Genomic DNA, 18,302 nt, shown 5'->3' with positions numbered 1-18,302 from the left:
TTTAAAACTTGGCTGCTTTGATTTGCACTCTTTTCCTCATTCTCCTCCATGCTGAGAGGTCGTGTCTTCAATAAAAGAACCAAAATGCGTACGTTTTGGTTAAACACAGACAGAATAATTCGGACAGACCGACACATGGGGCTTTTTTTTTTTTTTTTAATCCTCCTCTATGAGAACAGAAAGAGAGAGTTGGGGCTGTTCAACCTGGAGAAGAGAAGTCTGCAGGGAGGCCTTATAACAGCCTGTCAGTACTTAAAGAGGGCTACAGGAAAGAAGGGGACAGACTCTTTACCAGGGAATGCAGTGACAGGACATGGGTTAACAGTTTCAAAGTGAAAGATGCAGATTTAGATATCAGGAAGAGATTCTTCACTGAGGGTGGTGAGACACTGGCACAGGTTGCCCAGAGAAGCCATGGATGCCCCCTCCCTGAAATTGTTCAAGGCCAGGCTGGACGGGGCTTTGTGTAAGCTGGTCTACCGGGAGGTGTCCCTGCCCATGGCCAGATGATCATTAAGGTCCCTTCCAACCCAAACCATTCTACAATTCTATGAAGGCAAAAATATTTTCTGTAGCATTGCTACTTTTTCCAAGGAATCTCCATAAGGAGAGTTACTTATTCAAAATCCAAGTTCTAAGCATTGTTACAAATGAAGCACCAAGCGAAAAAGCATGCCTCGACCCAAATTTGGCCGATGACACAAACTTTTCCTGCCTCTTCCTCACACCTCCCACCTGAGTGCCAGGTGTCTAACTTTCCTTACTCATCAGTTTCCCCCCCATCATGTTTCCATTTCCCAGCCAGGTAACTTTTTTCTTCTTGGTTTACAAAATTTCTTCATGCAATATAGTAGGCTTTATTTGGCTTTAAAGTGAAAACTGCTTAAAATACAACACTACCAAACACTTTTCTTTATCATCTTGCTCTTGGTTATTCAGATGCTAAATTTCAATCAAGAAATAATAATGCTATTTATTTGTACTGCATCTATTACAGCTCCAGTCTTGTGTTGCATTTTCTACAGGAGAATGCCAACAGTTACCCTTGTTTACAAGCAATGAATATTATGAGATTTAAAGAGGAGTGCTGTTATGCAGAACTTGAATACAGAACTTGAATTCAGAGCTGGAGGCAGGCATCTAACCATGTAACAAACAGAAGCGCATACTCTACAAAGGCTATCTGTCTTGGTGGTATTCTCATTTGGAGAGTGCAATTTTGAGCCTACTGACAGATGTCAACAAGCTACATATGAAATAATAAGGAATAAAAAGAAAGTATTATTTTGGAAATCTGCAAGCCATCAGATGAAAGCTAGAATGTAGATTAACTAAACAAATATGTAGCCAAAACATTCACATTATACAATGAACAATTTCTCTGAAAGCGCTATTAAAATCAATTAAAAACTTTCATTAATGTTATCTTCCGAATGAAAGGTATTTAATTCTGAATTGCACAAATTCCACAACACGATTGCTACAGAATTCCCCTTAGTTCATAGTCTAAAAATGAAGCTGTGCTTTAAAGCAGTAGGTTTGACAGTGAATCTTAGGTAAGTACTTCGTTTTACACAACGTGCAGTGCTTTCATCGTCTTATACAGACTGTGGCTGCAGATAGCACAAATGCATCAGTCTGCTTTTAAAACACCAGAACGAAAGTGTATAGAATCCAATGAATGAATAAAAAGTATTTTTACAGTTCTTTGGAAGGGCAGATTTAATACTTTGGAAGTAGGAAATTCTGTATGTCAAGTTCTATTTTGTGTAAAACGCCATGCTTGCAATAGGAAGCCTAAACAATGCAGGTGGCCCCTTTTAACCCATCTCTCCATCTACCAAAGAATGTTGCTTTATTTTAATAAGTTTGATAAAACCAGATTATCACAGCACACCCATTTTTTAGAACTTCATAGAATAATGCTGCTGTGTCTTTGAGGAATTCATTTCCTGATGAGTTAAAGCTCCAAAGAGGGAATATACTCTGACTACACTTCTCAGCAGGTAATCCATTCAATCCTATTTAATTAAGAACTGGAATAAAAGTAATACTAAAGCAGATTCCTGGTGGGGAAAGGAAAAAAATCCCACATCAAAAACTTGCTGCAAATTAATAAGAGGTATGACACCACTGTTCCAGCTTATAACCAGTGAACATATACTTGATGGTTTATGGCAGAAGCTTTCCTCTTGCAAACGAACTTGTCCTTTTTCCTAATCAAAGAATTAGGATAAATTTCACAGGCATTTCAGTCCCAAGACAACTTTCAAAAGAACAAACAACCTGACCTTTGCCTTTCTAACATACAGAACCTTCCATGCTCACGATTCTCCTCAAAGTGGGATATCCAGGAACTGTATCTACACTTTCAACAGCAGCAAATTATCCATCTGGAGGCACCACAGCAAGCAGGGATTTAACAGGCAGCGAGGTAGTGCTGCTGTCATTCTCCTATCCAAAAGAATCACTGAAGTTTCTAATGTCAAAGCTAAGATTAAATATGGACATTTTTGAGCTCTCCCTTATGATTTTCATCACAAGGAGAGGGGATCTAACGTATCTAACAATATAGATGCTATCACAATTCATCTTATGCAAAGATTAATTCCACCAATAATTCAACATTGGCAAAGCTGCATCCTTTCTTACCCAAAAGTTATGGACAATTCTACAAACTCAATTCTCTACATACCTCTTCTGATTCATTTGTCATTGTCCGGGATTCTTCCAGCTCCTCATCAGCTGTATATTCTTCTTGTTCTTCCATTCCTTGCTCATTATATGATTGCATGTAATCTTCATCCTAAAGCAGTAACACATTAACATGAAAAAACAGGCCAAATTTACAGAACCCCAAACTCGGTGAGAGATGGAGTCTGTATGCATTGTTACTTTTTCCAGAACTGGAAGAGAAGTTCAGTATCAGAACTGTCAATTTTAAGTGACATACCATACAAGGTGTACTTAGTAAGGCTTTTAATACTGACACTATTGTCGTCAAAAAAATAACCAAAGCAGTTTTCACCGAGATCCCAGCAATATCATCATAAAGATCCCATCTACTACTGTTTGACCCATTTACTTCTGTATTCTACACCCTATGATTACAAATTCAGGAAGCAAACACTGCAGCACCACCTTACAAAAGGAAACGTGCATCTATAGCACATAGGCATTTACACTGGATTTTATCCCACCAAAAATGTAAACGTTCTTAAAACATTCTGCAAGCACTTACATATAAGCAGGGTCAATTCTGAACAATTACAAACATAAAATGGGAGCAAAATATTTCTTAAGCAAGCTTGCTTGTTTTCAAAACACCTCACTGATCACATAGTTTTAATTACAATTAAATCATTTCACTAGCAATTAAAGACAGCGCATGTTCTCTAAGACACTGCTTAAATTACATTGAATTACACAGATGACATTTTCTGAACTAACCTCCAATCTCTTTATTCAGGTTTAGACAGTTCTCAGTTACAAAAAGGATGAACGAGCAGGACATCAATCACTTTGGGATATTAGCACCTTAAAGATGTCTTTAGCAGGTCAATAATCTTTTCACCTTCGAAGGACTTTATCAGATCTTGTCTAAAGCCTGGATAAAAGCTTTTGCATTAAGTACTTCTAACAATTGGCAGTGTATCTCCACCACACAAAGCTGTTTTCTTCCTTAAGGATACAATCCTCAAGGTCATGATTCTCAACCGCCTTGCAGCATGACAAAGGAGCATTACCTACCCCCAAACAAGCTGTCAACACAAACTTTGTCACAGCCTAGATAAAGAAACTGGCAGACAGTGATAATAGGTCTAATTTCCCCTCCTCCCTAGGGAGGTAAACAGATTTCAAATCAGTCTAAAACCCTATGCATGTGAAGCAATGTTATCTTTGAAGATACAATAGAAAGAAACTCACTGGAAATTCATCTAGGGGTTCATTAATTTCAAGGTCTAGCACTTCATCTTCTTCTCCAGGCTCTTCCCCATATTCTATTTGGTCTTCTGTCAGTTCGGGATCATTGCCTTCATAATGTCCCTCCTCTGCATACTCCGAAGCATATACCTCAGGTGCTTCAGATTTGTCATAAACAATTTCATCTTCCCCTTGGTCATACTCAGACTCGTGTTCTACTGATGGATCACTGATGGTCCCGGAGAGTTCGTAGGATGTAAGCATGCCCGAGGTAGCATTGAGGCTAACTGTGACACCTTGAGGACTATGGTACGGGCAGAAAAAAAATCAGAGGTAGAAGCATGATGGTCAACTACTCAAAGATTTAGTAAAACAAAGCCAACAAACACAATTTCTCTAAGTTGATGGACAAAATTACACCTCGCACACTATTTGACTCCATGCCATACTGTCACAATGCACACTGTACTGCAGCTTATCACCAGCTGCAGGCTATTTGACCAGGGCAATCAAACCAACCAGATGGTTTAGCAGGCCAAACTGGCAAAGGTCCTGCTTGGTAACCAAAGCAGGTTGGATTCAATTTTAATTCCAAGACTAACAAAAAAATACACAAAAATACTATAACTGCATCTGTTTTCTCAGTCTTTCACAATATGCTAGTAAATATTTTTTATTAAATGTATTAATATTGTTCCATCTTGACTATCACAGAATGAAGCATATAATCACAGGTTCTTGAATTCAAGCCTACATTTTTATGACACATTTAATATTCTATTTAAAATAATTAAAAATATATAATCAAGAACTGTCATTTAAATGCCTAAGATTTATTCTAACTCAGTAACAGCATTGGCACAGACACTGAATAAAACAATCAAAAAAACTGGCAAATTTATAATCTGGAGGGAAAGCAAACCTCAGCATTTACTGTTTACAATAGCTATTGCCATGAACACATAAAAGAGCAACTAAACAACTGTAGAATAGTTAGAAAAGCAGGGCAAAAAGCTCTTTCTGATTTGAGGGCTCCGGGTACATGGAAAACAAAGGAGTTTTGTTGGATTTTTGTTTGTTTTTGAATTATATTCCTACTGCTCAGTACTTTCCTATGTTTGGGGGAGAAAGATCCAGGCAGCTTTGTGCTATTTGCGTCTATAAGACAGAGACGATTTAACACTAAAACAAAGACATTATGCAGGATTATCATTATCCTCCCAACTATAGAGGCATAAACGAGTCGAATGGAAATAGAGGGAGGGGGAAAGGAGTGGAGCAAGGCTCTCAACTCTCTGGCAGCAGAACTGCTAAAAATGCAATACTCGTCCACAGAAGCCCGTTTCTACTAAGAAATACTATCACACTTGCGATACTTTCTCATGACCTGTGCAGTCATACAGCCATTTTTTTTTAAGGAGGAAATCCAGAGATGGAACAGCAAGGGCTGTAGCTCAGATTCCCCACTTTGAAAGAACAGTCCAACCCTCACACTTGCAGGGTGGAAAGCAGCAGCCAGTGGGGAGCTTGATGGTCTGAGGTATCTCACCACACCCTCACCAGGGCCACGCAGAGACAGGACTCCTTACCCTAACTCCAGCCAAGGTTAGAAGGGTGATCTCAGAGCAACATTATATATATGTCTATACTCATACCCCTTCAGATGACACACCTGCACAGCATGCAATAAGCAAAGGAAAAGCTAGGAACACACACAGGCCCTTAAAAGCAGCAGTGGCACTGCACCACTTCTGCATCACAAGCATCTTCCTTCCCCCTGCAGTCCAGCTTGACAAGTAAAAATGTCAAGACACACTTTTTGCCTTGTGACACCCATAATGCAGCTGTGGAGCTGTATCACCACAGCTCATTTACAGGGCAGGATCCTCAAGAAACTCCTTTGGAAGTACCTGCTCAAGCCTACAAACAATGTGCAAATTTTTCTGCTGTGTAATTGTACAGAAATATTTAAAGCACAAATCATGCCTTACAAACTACAAAGCTCTCCACCTCAGGGTCTTAGGAGGTAAGATACAATGGAAAAAAAGGACTTTACAGGAGAAGGAAGAACAAGAGCTCTGTAAGTGCATATAAATAATTCTAAATGCACACGAGATGACAGATGCTTCTTTATAAGCTTTTTATAGATTTCAGCTAACCTTACTACATTCAAATAAAGAAAATAAGCAAAAAAAAAAATCATTTTACTGAAATCCTAGCAATGCTACTGAGCACTTCATATACACATTAAGGATATATACATTAAGTAAGTAGCTAGGCAAAAAGCAAGAGTATTTCAAATATACCAATAACTTCAGTTTAGTAGTTACTAGTTAACAGTAGTTGTAGTAATTACTAGCTTTAAGTTATCCAAAACATAAGATTTAGAAAAGAGATACCAAAATTCTTGTTCCTCTTCATTGTCACTTTGCAGAAGATCATCATTCAATTCTTCATCTGATAAGTCTGACTGATTCTAGGTTTCAGAAAAAAAATCAATCATCAGCATAAAAAAGGATATAAAATTTTAACTAATTAGGTACTCAAACTACTGAAACTTCTGAACACTAAATATTTTTAATGAAGAATGCATCCCAGACTAAGAACATCTATTCAATGAATAGACCTAAAAAATACAAGGAAAAATACACAAGACAACAAATCTGTAACGTTTAACAGTCTTACAGAAATTTGCAAAACTCAAATCTGCCTATCAATGCTTTTCACTAACGCATTCCCAAATACAGCCAAAAATGAAAACTCACTTAAGAAACACCAGGAATAAAATACACCAGTTTTAGTACACTGCCTTGTGGCCTTGATGCATTAGGCAAGCCAAGAAAATATACCAAATTACTGCAGGTTCTAAATAGCAGAGATACTCAGGAGACTGGAGGAAAGGATATGATGGTATGAAGAAAAACAAAAACCATAATTAGTCTGTAAGTGAAGAAAAAATATAGAAAAAAAATATTGGGCCTTTTCTGATCTCCTCCTCATTTGTCTATCATACCTTCTCTTTTGTTTGCTTTTTAAAAATTGCCTACTATGAAGAGATAACTGCAGTTTTGCTCAGCCACATTATTTCCATCCCCTGAAGTAATAGGGACAGGAGGTTACACATAAAAAGTAGTGAAACAAAATTAAGTAGAATCAAGTTTAGCATAAACAGCTCAGGGAAAACAAAAACAAAACAATACATTGGAGAAATCTAATATTGGTTAGTACTCATAGATAATTTTTTTAAGGTAAGGAGCTTTATCAATTCACACTTCAACTACAAAGATGTATGCAATGTTAACTGCTTATAGTTCTGACAGCTGCATAACACATACCTGCAATCTCTACCCTCTTGAAATTTTATTTTTTAAACAGTACATGAGACAAAAGAACTTATCTTTAATAGTGATTACTTACAGAATAATTTCAAGACGCTGATTTCCTACATTTAGAGGGTGATTAAGAGCAACTAAAACTCAACTTTTACTAGATCTGAGTTTCTTAACAAACCTATTAATCTCCAGTTAACACTTTAAAATCTATTTTCTAAAAGAATTCATTTAGCAGATAAATTAGAGAAAGAGGTGACTAGCCAGCTTCGATTACCCAAACAGAAGCTCTATCTTCTGCAGATACCTGGCAAATCCAAACACACATTTAGTTCTTATGATAAAGTTCAGTTTTGGAAATAGGTATTCGAATGAGGACTCTGTAGCAGACATGGGGGCACTTGTTTATGTCCTCCCACGTTGGCCACTCCCACATCCTTGCCTCACTGTATAAGGGGAAATCAGACATAGTAGTGGATTGTGTGCCCTGAGTGGATCTTTAAGACACCACTGATTGGCATTTTTAATGTACTATCTGGTATTTTGATGAGTAACTTCTAATAGACAGGAAATTGGCAGGTGAAGTGCATTTTCCAGAATGCTAATCAGCATTTGGGAGGCATAATTGTGGTTTTTTTGTTTGCCTTTATTTAACTGTTAAATCAATGAGCTACAGACAAACTGATTTTGCAAACCAACTCCTTTTTAAACCACGTGTTATGAAAAGAAATACTACCCAGAAAAAAACTAATTTTTCTAGAGGTTGTATTTCAAAAAGCCACACTGAAGGTACTTCACAAAAAGAAACAGAACTCTTCCTGGCAACCAGGAAGATCTCAGGTACCTGTGGCTGTCAGGCTTTGAGAAAGTGATTGTAAAATACATGAAAGCCCTCATCAAACAACGTAAGTGGGTAAAATTAACAACATTCACATTTTAGTATCTTAAACAATTCACTTCAATGCATATCTCTTACCTTTTTGCCAGTTAGCAAATCCTCTCCAAGCAAGTCATCATCAAGTTCACTGGAAAACATTAACAAATTTAAGAAGCTAAACCTTATAAAACAGAAACAAACGCCACATAAGGTATACACCTTTAAAAGCAACTTGAAGAGAATTGTTACCGAGTATGCAAAAAGCTTGCCTTTTAGCATTCAGCAAGTTGGAAAAAAGAGATTTTTTCAATAAGACAATAGATCATATATGTCACGAAAACTGCTGTTGCGCAGTCACCTCTCTTTCATATGCTCTCCTTTCCATAGCCCTCTAACTATAAAACACACATAAAGCCAGGCAAAGCGCAGGCATTCAAAACCCAGTAGATCCTTCAGGTCAAGGCTGTTTAAGCATACTGTCCCAACTGCTATTTCCCACCTCCTCAGCGAAGAAACAAGACAGGAATATCCTGTGGGCCAGACTCAGTCTACAGGCCCACATGTGGCCCACGGTGCACATCAGTAAGGAGGCACTGGGAGGCCAGAGATCTAAGGAGCCACTTAGGCCGAGTTTTTTCATAAATATTTTATTTATTCCTCCTCAAGTTGAATGTCAAACAGACTTTTGTAAGATGACAAAATCAAATGCGTGTTTCACTATCTTGGTTAAGTGTGGCTAAGAATTCGGGAAGCATAAAAATAGCTGGCTCACAACACACAGCATCTGTCCCATAAACAGGATGCAACACAAAGAACTACAGTCCAGATTAGTTAAACTTTAGGACACCTGCTTAATCTCATTCTTCCTTCAGTGAAAGATTTATCTACTGATAGAAATAAACAATTTCCCTCTTCTATAATAAATGCTTATTACTGACAAATGCCCATATTAGAACACGTATGTCCTGAGTGATTTGAAATATGAGCTGTAATTCAAGAATGCAAACCTATTTCTACCTGTATGCCTTAAAAAAAAACCACAACAAAAAAAAACCCTATGCTTAGATACCTCATAAAAATTAAATACCCTGAAGTGAGAACTGGCTATGCAAACATAATGGGAATATGTATAAGAGCTCCTTATTGCTACATAGGAAACACTTGAAACTGAGGAAGTCAATCCCAAGACGTAAATCAGTGCTAAAAGTTCTTTTTGCAGACGGATACAACTCTTTCAGAGCTGGTTACTGCACATATAATGCAGGAGGAGGGGAACAAAAATCTTGTGGGCTAGAAGAGAATAGATGACATTCCAAACCAGTCCTAATGAGACGTTATCATCAGCGCACAGTATTTGTCCATAGTTACTGATCTCAGGCAGTTCCAGGAACGACTGAACATTAACAAATAACAATTGCTTTGTGCTCACTGCAATATTAAACAGAAATTGGGATATAAGACATACACTACATTCCAAAGAGCAAGCTCTTTATTTCCAAGACAGAAAACTCTACATAAAGGGTTTCAGAAGAATTTAGAGCCAAAACTGAAGGAGGAAAAAGCCACTAATCTCTTCACCTCCCAGTAATCTCACAAATGCACCAAAAGGTTTGAAAATACTTCCTGAAACTATTGTCCACCCGAGAGCTTTTATACAACTGCACTAGAGAAATTCCAAAAGACAGCAGGTGCATGCGTTGTAATAGAGAAGACTACAAGCAAGTTCAGGTGGTAAGAAATTCAGGTCAAAAAGGAAAGGAAAATACAGAAAAATACTAAATTAAGTACCTAAAGAGTCAGGGCTATTTAACACCTTACTAAAAAAAAGTACCTTTGATGCAATTCTTTTAAAAAAAAGTGTTAAACATCTGGTCAATAAAAGTAATTGTTACTAAAGAAAAAATAAAACCAGGACTGTAAGATCACATGCTAGCTGAGAAACAGACCAAAACGAACCATTGTAATCGGATACCACACAACGCTACATAAAATAAATTACATTGGAATAAAAGTACACAGTTGTAACAGTTCCAAAGGCAACTCATCCTCACTATAATCAGGACACAACGGTCTTTCCAAACCCACAATTCTAGGAAATTAGAGTTAAGATAACCCAAGTTCCATGTTCTTACAAGAGACAGACCCGTTTCCTTCTGTTCCTCAACTCTCAATACTCAACCTGCCCCCCACTGAATAAATCCAGCTCACCAAATGGAGAAAATAATAGTAACACAGAAAATAAAAGGTGGAAAGTCTTCTGTCAGTGTAGAGAAATGAACAATCTAAGAAAAGAGTCAGCATAAGCAAATTTCAGCAAAAGTCAACTACTAAATCATCCCTGTCATCTCTCAGGACAGCACCAGAACTGCATGGTTTTTCCCAAACTCAACTTTTGGGCTACTTATAAATGGATAAATTAACAGCCTGTGATAAAGATGTCTGACTGGCCCTTTCTGGCCTCCAATTTCATGAGCATGCCTCATTAAACATGAGTAGTAGCAAGGACACAAGTGTTTCAGGAAAAGAATTTGTAAAAAAATGTAATGGGAAAAATTCTCCAAGAACAATGTTACACTTGTACTCCCAAATCACAGGGGCTTTCCAACTCGCAGTTATCACCCTCCGGTGTTTGAGAAAGGAAGGAGAGCTGTAAATTCAAAATGGATTTAAATGGCTGGGGGATGGGACTCAGTGAAGTAGCAACACAGCAAGAGTTGATGGTTGATCAAGATATGTGACTAACAGCATAACCCTTTCACTCTCCCCACAGAAAAAGTGATTTAGGTTGCATAACAAAGCACGGAGGACTAAAACCACCCAGGTCTACTGTATTCATTCCGTCTTTTTTTCAATCTTCAAGAAAGCATGTCCTATACTGAAAGAGGCCAGTAGTTCAAAAAAACTTAAAGCAATTGCATTAGGCAACAACACATGCATCTACAACATTTGTAACTGCCCAGACATCCACAGAACTTAACATTTCCAAAGATATCTTGGCAATCTAAAAATAATAATAAAATAGTAATAAAATATAATAATAGAATTTCCAACACAAGCAAGTAATATTTTACTAGATACAGTTATAAAAAACCTCCACATTTTCTGGAATGATCAGCAAGATGAAACTCTGTAATCTCCAGCACTGCACCTGAAACCACTTCTCTTACAATTTCACTGAACAATAAACAATACAATCTATCTTAAACTATATGCAGCTAATAACAAATACATGAACAAGAACTTCTAATACTGAATTATTGTGTGCTTCAAAATCTCAGGTTAGTGAAAATACCGTATAAACTTTCTCAAGTCCTATAAAAATAACTTTGCCACAGGGAGTTTACCATTAGCAATAAGCTTTCAACTTCCAACATACAACAGCAGTTTGACTCTTCCAAGTTTTGTGAAGTGACTAAGAGTAGGACGGCTAAAACAAATCTGAGAAGCCAGCATCTAAGAGCCCACCTATTCACACCATGAAGTCAGCAAAGGCAAAAAGATCAGGAAAACATTCTAAACCAAAGCATTTTGCCTGTAACATTGGCTTCAGTACCTCTGACTACCCAGAGAGGAGGTGGGGAGGCAGCACAGTCCAGTGACGCCGCCTGAACAAGTGGTTTTAATTACACTCTCAAACCAGATGAGTTCCTTGATGCAGCTCACCACCCAACTCACAAACAGCTGTGCTGGCATGGCAGGGAGCAGACAGCCCTCACACCAGCGAACACCGGAATACCCTGTGCACTAAAGCTATTGTCCTTACTTCCTCTTACTCGCCTCCCAGAGCAACAAAAGCTACCCAATTAACCTAGGAGAAAAGCACAGAGGAGGAAACTAAGCCCTCCGGAATTAGAGTGAATCAGCTACTGTACATTTATGCTAAGGGCTTAGCTCAGTGGAAAACTACTGGAAATTTGTTTATGACAATTGTTTGAATGATTATTAGAACAGACAAACATCTATTTGGAACATTTTTTCCCACTTTTTACAGTGAAAACCACTGACAAAGTCTGAGCAAGTCTGTCTACTGATAAAAGGGCATAATCATTTTTTTTAAAAAGTGAATAAGTTTTCTCCCAGAAAGATTAGACAAGTCCAGCTAGTACCTTGATTTCTAAGCTAGAGGGCCTTCGAGTAAAAGAACACACTCTTATTCTCCCCTAAACTAAATTGACACATACTTTTAAATCTTTACAACAGTCATATTTTTCAATAGGAGCCCATACCTAAGCTCCATTACTCTTCTTATTGTAAAACAGAAGTAGGACTTCGAGGATAAGAACTTAAATATCTAGTTTAAAACAAAACAAAACCATCCACCACGAAGTGGGGCAAATTCAAGTACTAACAAAACTTAATATTTAAACCACTGAGATCTATTAAATATTTAAAGAGGAAAAGCAGGACATTAATTGCAGTTACTTACACATCACAAATACTTTTGATTTATCCAATTTTAAACGGTATCTTTTCATAGTGCTCTCTGTATTCCTCAAGGCAAGTATGTTTGGCACAATCTAGCATTGGCTGACACACGCATAACCACCAACATCTTCATTAGTATCTAAATCCTCTAACTGTTCCAATATAAAACACAACAACGTAACTCAACATACAGAAATTGAACGTGAAAATATTCTGCCTACCTGTCCCAGTCGTCATCTCCAGCTCTTCTTCTCCAAGACCTCTCTGCACCAGGCTTATCAAATTGATCAAAGTCATCATCTGTAGAGAAGGTGACAATGTTAAATAATTCTTAGTGAAATTAAAGGTTTCTGAAGCAACCACTTACATGGGATTCGGTGGAAGTTGTCTTGTTTTTTGAAGATGCAAAAATAGCTTTTTCTACTTTTGGTTTTAACATGAGGAAAACAGATATATAGCAAGAGGCTTCAATAATAAAAAACCCTACAATATACTATATTTCCCTGTTGTCACTATTGAGGTGAGGATGACCCTAGGAAAAGAGACAGAGCACGAGATAAGTCACTGGAAAATTTTGCAAACAAAGGTGATTCCAAAGACAGGAGCTTCCCAGAAATGCATGAAACTGAGGTACAACCAAGATGAAAGGAACCGTAACTGTCAAATCTCTGCATGCCCTGGGGGCCTCAAGCTCATCTACCCACCATGAGCCTGCAAAAGCACTTTGAAAACAGGAGTAAACCTCAGGTCAGCTGAAGGCAAGACAGTACCAGCAACCCAAAACAGAAGAGGGAAGTCAGGTGTAATACACTATCAATTATCTCAACTGGGGCATTAAAAACACCAGAAGTCATTGCAGCAGGTGACACCATGTACCTAAGCACACACATTCATTCCATAACACTGGAGCTCAATATATACCTATCCAGAAGAACCCTCACTTTAGCCTACCAAATCACAAATTATTCTCACATAGCTTAATTTGCAAGTAACAATTTTGCTATTTAAAAGCATCAAATCTTTGATTTATCTGCAAAAGAACTGCAAAGCTCCTTTGCTCTTGTTCAGGCATTCAGATGTTTCATAATCTGTAAACTGGAAGCACGTACCTTCAGAAACACAACCCTCACTCTCCCAATCCTTGGCTACAGCCCAACAGAGAATACACACCCGAAACTTGTGATTTTCACACATTTTAATGACTCTTATAAGAGTCAAACAAGTGGACAAATAAAAGTTATGCTCAACACAGTTTAATGGTCTGCAACATACAGGAGGTTGTACCAGTCCTTCCAACCTGAACTGCTGAACACCAAGATGCCATATATTCAGTCATTCTCCTGACTCTATTTGCAATGAATTCTTTGACCATATACAATGCCAAAGATAAACTATTTGCTTGGGGCTTTTTATGAACCTTCAAGACCAAATCTGTCTTCAAGCTCTTCAAACTCAACCCAGTACCCTTCAGTGAACATTCCCCACATGCAACTACACACCTATTCACTTCTTACTTCATACAACAAAAAAACAGGTGTTTGTGACCAACAGAAGTTTAAAAGAAAAAAAAAAACACTAGAGGATATTCATTTCTTGCAGTGTCACTAAATCAAGAGCTTTCAAGCCAGAAACTTCAATCATAAATAGTTATGAAAATAAAACTGCTCAGTATGAATTCCAGTGCATCACAAGTGTGCAACTCTGTTTTAAAAAAGTAAAAAAAAAAAATAAAAAATAAATTCAATCTTACTATCAGGTTCCCCTGAATATTCCCTACAGCTACTTCTTGTATTTTATTTTTTTATATTTAAACTAATTTACACAGGCCAACACCACTGAAACAAACAGTTGTTTGACACATGCACATACTGCAACCTCCTCCTATTCCAATTGCTATTTCACCCCCAGGGGAATGCCAGACAGATACACAAGTGTTTACTATCTTCCTCTTCAATACTAAATTATCCAATTTTGTGGTCTCTGGGGAAAAAAAAAAATGCCACCTTGCTCTCCTTATGGTCATTTAAAATCATGCTGAAGTGATTATCTTGGTGCTCTGTTTAAGGACATAAATATCCTGCATTGCCACTGTTCTTACAGCTGGACTGCAGTAATTCACCAACCTCACGTAACCACCTCCAAATGTGGTTTTTTTAAGGTAATGTGATTGGTTTTGCAGTGACTCAAATTACAAGTGTCCACATATTGACTAACACAGTTCCAAGGCAACAACCACCATCGGGAAGACAGTAACTTCTTTTTAAGCTATGCCTGCTTGCTTGCAAGATACAGTATTTTTTCATGCCAGGCATCGCTTTTAGAACTACAGAGGGCTGCACCATAAAGCAACACCACTTGGAGACAAGATCTTAGCTCTTTAGCACACAGTTCTTACACAGATGGACCTTCACAGCAGCCAGGTTTAAACCTAGACAATAAAAAGCTATGTGCCAAACCCTTTCTCTCTGTTGAGATCTCTCTACAGCAAAAAGAAACACTTTTCAGTATAATTTATAGTACTTTTCCAGTCCAGATAGTCAAGTTTCACAGCCATAAATGTTTCAATCAGTATTATTGCCAGTGAAGAAACAATACCAGGAGAGGGTCCAAATTGCTAGTGTAGACCTGGACCTCCACTCATCCAGCATCATGAATCTCCACATTCTAGCTCTTCCAACCCCTCCTAACTTCTTATTTATGAGCAACTCCTACCAAAATCTGAAGCTGAATTACATCCATACAAAGCCCTTTTCACAAGTCCCCTCCAGCAGGATGCAGGTAAAAACCTAGAAAATGACAGGCCACCCTGTGAGACCACAGCTTCTAAGAACTGTTACACATACGTCCCCACGAGCTCCCTGTCCTCCTCTCTTCTCTCCCCGCATCATCACATACTTACAATAAAAAGATCTGCGAGACGGACAGAGCCAGTTTTTCTTTTTTATGATTATTTGTTCTGTGACAGCTGACACAGATAATGAGCGTTATAAATTATGCCTTTTTGACATTAAGTGTTGTCAGAGCCCAAAGCACCTTGTTGCTCTCCTTTAGCAAAGGAGGTCCTAACAGCTGTGTCTACAAATAGCATTCATTGCCAGCTTCATCATTTGTGAAATAGCAAGCACTGCAACGGACACAGGCCTTACAACTGCACTACAATGCAATACCTAACAAACCTCAGTGAGGCATCATTTTTTCCCCCATTTCTGTAAATACACGTTTTCCTTTTTCTTCTAACTGTCCCAGCAATAACACTGGAAAATACCAGTGAATAACAATCAGCATAACATTTATTAGTGTTTCCCCTTGAGAAACTCTAAGTCAATGTTTGTAGCAAGCGCGGTTAAGTGCCTGTAAAACATTAACTTATACAGAAAGCAGAATGCTCAGCATTAGCAGAGCACAAAACCACTGAGAGCAACAGCCAAAGATTTTTTTATTTTTAATATATAATTCTCAGTACTACTGTGTGGGAGGTGATGACAGAAGAAAAAGGGGGGGGAATAGCGTATTGTATTTGTATGGCAATGTTTTGGTAGCAGAGGGGGCCACAGCGGTTGCTTCTGTGAGAAGCTGCGGTAAGCTTCCCCTATGGCCGACAGAGCCAAGGCCAGGCAGCTCCACCCTGCTGGCCAAGGCCAAGTCCATCAGCAATAGTGGTTAACACCCCTGTGGTAATATATTTAAGAAGGAGGGGGAAAAAACTGCACTGCAGCAGTCAGAAGAGAGGAGTGAGAATATGTGAGAGAAACAACTCTGCAGACACCAAAGTCAGTGAAGAAGGAGGGGGAGGAAGTGCTCCAGGTGCCAGAGCAGAGATTCCCCTGCAGCCCGTGTGAAGACTGTATTTCACGACATTAAACTAAGACTGAGCTCTAGGCTACATGTGTAAGTAAATCTAGACCACAAAAGATTAAATAAGATCTTCTTTTAACATACAAGAACTTAAGCTTTCTTTAATATTTAACAAACTTCACAGAACAGATACTGCAAAGGAACAACTCCCTTCCCAACTTTTTGTTTAAAGTGAACATTGTCTATAATCCACATGAAGTTTAAGTAGTGTTTTCTCAAGAGCCACCTTGAAACCACCTGTGCACTTGTAAAGAGAATATTATAAGGAGGAACAAAATAGTGGTGAGGGAGGCTGTCCTCCTGCAGCCCACAGAGGACCCCACACCAGAGCAGAGAGATGCCCAAAGGAAGCTGTGACCCCATGCAAAGCCCACACTGGACGAGGCTCCTGGCAGGACCCATGGACCTGCAAAGAGAAGAGCCGACACCAGAGCAGGTTTGCTGGCAGGACTTGTGACCCCACGAGAGAACCATGCTGGAGCAGTCTGCTCCTGAAGGACTGCATCCTCTGGAAGGGGCCCACACTCAGTTCATCAAGAACTCCATCCCATGGGAAAGACTCACGTTGCAGAAGTTCATGAAGGTCCCTCCCCTATAGGAGGGACACTGCACTGGAGCAGGGGCAAAGAGTGAGGAGTCCTCCCTTCCTCTTGGGAGGAATAAGCTGCACAAACAACATATGATGAACTGACTGCAACCTGCCATTCTCCATTCCCCTGTGCTGCCGGCAGGGAGGAGGTAGAGAAACCTGGAGTAAAGTTAAGCCTGAGAAGAATGGAGGGGTGTTTTAAGATTTGGTTTTATATCTCATTACGCTGATTTGACTTATTAATAAATTAAACTAATTTCCACGATTTGAGTCATTTTTTGCCTGTGATGGTAACCGTTGAGTGATCTCCTCCTTGTCCTCATCTCAGCCCACGAGAGTTCCGTTATATTTTCTCTCCCCTATACAGATGAGGTTTGGGAGCGACAGAGCAGCTTTGGTGGGCACCTGGCATCCAGCCAAGGTCAACTCACCACAGGGAGAATCCATGAGGATAAGATTTTTAGGCAGGAAAACATCCACTGCAGGAGTTGGAAGAGGTTTTCTATTTCTTCAGCAGTATCAGTGCGGCCTAGAAAAGTAGTTGTACATGTTGTTAACTGTTGCTAAGACACGCAATGCAACGGCTGCGGCTCCTCGTTTCAATTCAAGGCTCTCACAGCAAAGCTCACCCAGACACGTGTGCGAGAGCTGGCTATCAACTGGAAGATCCTGACAGGCGATCATTAAACACACTAAGCCCCCTCTCTAACTCCCAGGCAGCACTAGAAGAAGAAAAAAAAAAAATCAGATATCAAAAAAAACACTAATTGAATATGGAAGCACAAAGGCCAGCTATAGACAAAAATAAAAGAAATAATCCACCACTTGGATCTTCTGCGGCAGCTCTAAGAAAATTGCAATTATCAAAGTGACAGAGAAGTTGCAGGATGCTGCAGAGACTAGCACACACTGGCTGTTTTGTTAGACCAGCTTGCCTCACAGGGCTCTGCCCAGCTGTGAGGCAGAATAAACACAAAGACAGCCAAATACTCGCAGTAAAAGGTTCCTATTTGCTTTATACATACCCTGGTGTAGCACCAGCAGTGCTATAAGCTGTTCTATACTGCTTATTTTTTGGTTTTATGATACACGCCCAGAACTGTAATTTTTTTTCTCCTCCTTAATAACAACAGACCATCCACACTCACAAAATACAAACCTTGTTTCCTCTTTGGCTATGTCCATGTTAGTTTCTAACTCTGTGGACATCCTCTCAATACAACTTTCACTAACCATTTTTCTATGTAAAATAGAAGGCCTAAGCTACACAATCAAGTCTCACAAGCGTAGGAGGCGAATCAGC

The 18,302-nt window shown here is 38.9% G+C and overlaps 1 protein-coding gene across 1 annotated transcript in view; it reads right to left on the bottom strand.

The window, feature by feature from the left end:
• Positions 1–18,208, bottom strand: part of LOC104275108 (RNA-binding protein 33-like) — a gene marked incomplete at its 3' end in the record, with an annotated part of 54,323 nt that extends 36,115 nt beyond the window's left edge. The window contains 7 exon segments of the mRNA XM_009870963.1: positions 2,696–2,806; positions 3,928–4,228; positions 6,324–6,400; positions 8,230–8,278; positions 12,777–12,855; positions 13,665–13,759; positions 18,159–18,208. Of these exon segments, the coding sequence (XP_009869265.1) occupies positions 2,696–2,806; positions 3,928–4,228; positions 6,324–6,400; positions 8,230–8,278; positions 12,777–12,855; positions 13,665–13,759; positions 18,159–18,208 (762 nt within the window).
• Between the last annotated feature and the right edge of the window lie 94 nt (positions 18,209–18,302).

The sequence above is a fragment of the Apaloderma vittatum genome, unplaced genomic scaffold (assembly GCF_000703405.1).
Source record: "Apaloderma vittatum isolate BGI_N311 unplaced genomic scaffold, ASM70340v1 scaffold18546, whole genome shotgun sequence".
Classification (NCBI taxonomy): domain Eukaryota; kingdom Metazoa; phylum Chordata; class Aves; order Trogoniformes; family Trogonidae; genus Apaloderma; species Apaloderma vittatum.
This window is presented reverse-complemented; position numbering and strand designations above follow the sequence as displayed.